We start from the raw sequence: 3152 nt of genomic DNA, 5'->3' as shown, positions 1-3152 counted from the left end.
TTGCTTTGCTTTTCATTGTGGTTTCGCATCTTTGATTATTTGTATTTATTTGAGTAATACTTCCATCTCATTTAGCAGTTTTTATAGGTTCAACAATGATATCTAGAATGATTTAATTCAATCAGATTAATAATCTAAAAATGAATAATGTAGATGTTAAAGGCTGCAGTTCTTGTGTTGTCCTGCAGAGGGCGGCAGCTGCTTCTTTATGCTCCAGTGTTCCACATTGATGTCACTATGTTCCGGGAGTAAACAAAGAAGTCCAATGGAGGCATTTAAAAAAAACACATAATAATAATAATAAACACATTTTATTTTAATCAAGTAGGAAAAATTCATTTAATTTTATAAAATGTTTATTTTCAAAACATCAAAAAAGGTGAGAAGTTCAGTCATCCGGGAGGGACTCGGAGTTGAACCGCTCCTCCTTCGCGTCGAAAGGAGCCAGTTGAGGTGGTTTGGGCACCTAGTTAGGATGCCACCTGGGCGCCTCCCTAGGGAGGTGTTCCAGGCACGTCAGGCTGGGAAGAGACCAAGGGGTAGACCTAGAACCAGGTGGAGGGATTATATCTCTTCTCTGGCCTGGGAGCGCCTTGGGACCCCCCAGTCAGAGCTGGTTGATGTGGCCAGGGAAAGGAACGTTTGGGGCTCTCCGCTGGAACTGCTACCCCCGCGACCCGACCACGGATAAGCGGGAGAAGATGGATGGATGGATGGACATTTGTATTTTAATCAAGTAGGAAAAATTCATTTAATTTTATAAAATGTTTATTTTCAAAACATCAAAAATATATTTTGTGCATCAGATTCTGGTCTCAAAATAAAAAATTAAACCTAAAGACACAAAACGTTAAAACATGAAAAATACTAAAGATTCAAGTTGAAACAAATTAGCGCTCAAAGTGTGTGTGTGTGTGTGTGTGTGTGTGTGTGTGTGTGTGTGTGTGTGTGTGTGTGTGTGTGTGTGTGTGTGTGTGTGTGTGTGTGTGTGTGTGTGGGGTGGGTGGGTGGGTGTCCCCTAGCATTACAATCCTTGTGGGGACCTAAAACCGGTTTACAGAGTCACGTGTGGGGACTGGCTTCCCTTATGGTGACAAAATGGAGGTCCCGTGTATGTGGGTGGGTGGGTGTGTGTGTGTTATATGAGTGTAGTGTGTGTGTCTCCTTTCTCTGAAGGGAGCGTCTCTGGTTTCCTGCTTTGGCTGCTTACCAGCTTCCTGAAAAGACACACACACACACACACACACACACACATCCAGTTAAAGACCACTATGATTTAGTGTGCAGCTGTTAATGTGTGTGTGCAATAATGGTTAATTTGGTGCAAAGAGTTTGTCAGGTTCAAGTTCAACAGCTGGACAGATAGTGTGTGTGTGTGTGTGTGTGTGTGTGTGTGTGTGTGTGTGTGTGTGTGTGTGTGTGTGTGTGTGTGTGTGTGTGTGTGTGTGTGTGTGTGTGTGTGTGTGTGTGTGTGTGTGTGTGTGTGTGTGTGTGTGTGTGTGTGTGTGCCTGTGTGTGTGTGTGTGTGTGTGAGAGATGGTGGTTTTTTCTAACCATTTTTTTCTTGTTTTGTAACTTTAAAGATGACCTTTCCTCTACTGCAGTGGTTCCCAACCTGGGGGGCGCCAAAGATCGCAGGGGGGGCGCCAGGCTTCAGATGATTTGAGGCCAAATATCATATTTAGACTTTTTTTTTTTTTATAATTTTTTTTTTTGACTCATTGTAACTCAATACATGATTGTCACTAAAAGCCTTGTCTCTAAATTACAATAAAATATAAAACATAATTGATCTATTCATTTGAATAAAAATTCAAGTTAGTATTAAAGGCATAAAAAGACAGAAATGTATAATTCTTTCTTTAATAGAAATGTTTCTTCTGCCCGTAAAGTGTCCAAACCAGGCTTGTCTGGATAAGCACATTTTTAAAACACAGTCATTGTCCATGCCGGTTTCAGTTGGATTATTTCTCAGTTGCTCCGATCAGATCGGTCTCCTCCATTTTGTAGATTATTTATGACTTTTGAATCCACAGAAACACATCGGCAAAATCCGGCTTACTTTGAGCATGTGTTTCAAACAGTTTAATCCCTTTGTGAATTGTTTGCACTTGCGCCGTCCTTTAATTTATTCATACAGCGGGAATCCACATGAATGAGTCCTGAGTCCAATAACCATCAGTCTCTCTTCAATCCAGTTTGTGATAGTCGTTGTAGCATTTTGAGACTTTGAAACTATGATTACCACCTGCTCTACTGGGACATGTCTCCATGCTTTACTGTTAGAAAAGCTCTTAGCCTATCACGTACAATGTGTTGCAGCGCTAGCCAATAGGAGCGGGAGTGCTCCGTAGTGATGTCACTATGTATCGGAAGTAAACAAAGGAGTCCAATATAATATTTTCAGTAGTTTTTGGTTGTTTTGCCTCTTTTAGCAGTAGTTTGGTCCCTTAGTCGTTTTGCATCTATTTCCGATAGTTCATAGAGAGAGAGAGAGAGAGAGAGAGAGAGAGAGAGAGAGAGAGAGAGAGAGAGAGAGAGAGAGAGAGAGAGAGAGAGAGAGAGAGAGAGAGAGAGAGAGAGAGAGAGAGAGAGAGAGAGAGAGAGAGAGAGAGAGAGAGAGAGAGAGAGAGAGAGAGAGAGAGAGAGCGCATCATGTTATAGTGATAGTGATAGAGATAGAGATAGAGATAGAGATAGAGATAGTGATAGTGATAGAGATAGTGATAGAGATAGAGATAGTGATAGAGATAGTGATAGAGATAGAGATAGTTCATCATGTGATAGTGATAGAGATAGAGATAGTGATAGAGATAGAGATAGTGATAGAGATAGTGATAGAGATAGTGATAGAGATAGAGATAGTTCATCATGTGATAGTGATAGAGATAGAGATAGTGATAGAGATAGTGATAGAGATAGAGATAGAGATAGAGATAGTGATAGTGATAGAGATAGTGATAGTGATAGTTCATCATGTTATAGTGATAGAGATAGAGATAGAGATAGAGATAGTGATAGAGATAGAGATAGTGATAGTGATAGAGATAGAGATAGTGATAGAGATAGTTCATCATGTTATAGTGATAGAGATAGAGATAGTGATAGTGATAGAGATAGTGATAGTGATAGAGATAGTTCATCATGTGATA

The 3152-nt window shown here is 40.3% G+C and overlaps 1 protein-coding gene across 1 annotated transcript in view; it reads right to left on the bottom strand.

Moving 5' to 3' along the window:
• Nucleotides 1-1005: 1005 nt before the first annotated feature.
• Nucleotides 1006-3152, bottom strand: part of LOC307031171 (solute carrier family 22 member 13) — a 48106-nt gene continuing 45959 nt past the window's right edge. The window contains exon 10 of the mRNA XM_079668030.1: nucleotides 1006-1217. Within this exon, the coding sequence (XP_079524156.1) occupies nucleotides 1139-1217 (79 nt within the window). The 3' untranslated portion in view covers nucleotides 1006-1138. The remainder of the gene's footprint in view (nucleotides 1218-3152) is intronic.

This window comes from Notothenia rossii, assembly GCF_949606895.1.
Source record: "Notothenia rossii genome assembly, chromosome: 3".
Classification (NCBI taxonomy): domain Eukaryota; kingdom Metazoa; phylum Chordata; class Actinopteri; order Perciformes; family Nototheniidae; genus Notothenia; species Notothenia rossii.
The sequence above is the reverse complement of the archived record's forward strand: the minus strand, read 5'-3'. Positions and strand labels throughout refer to the sequence as shown.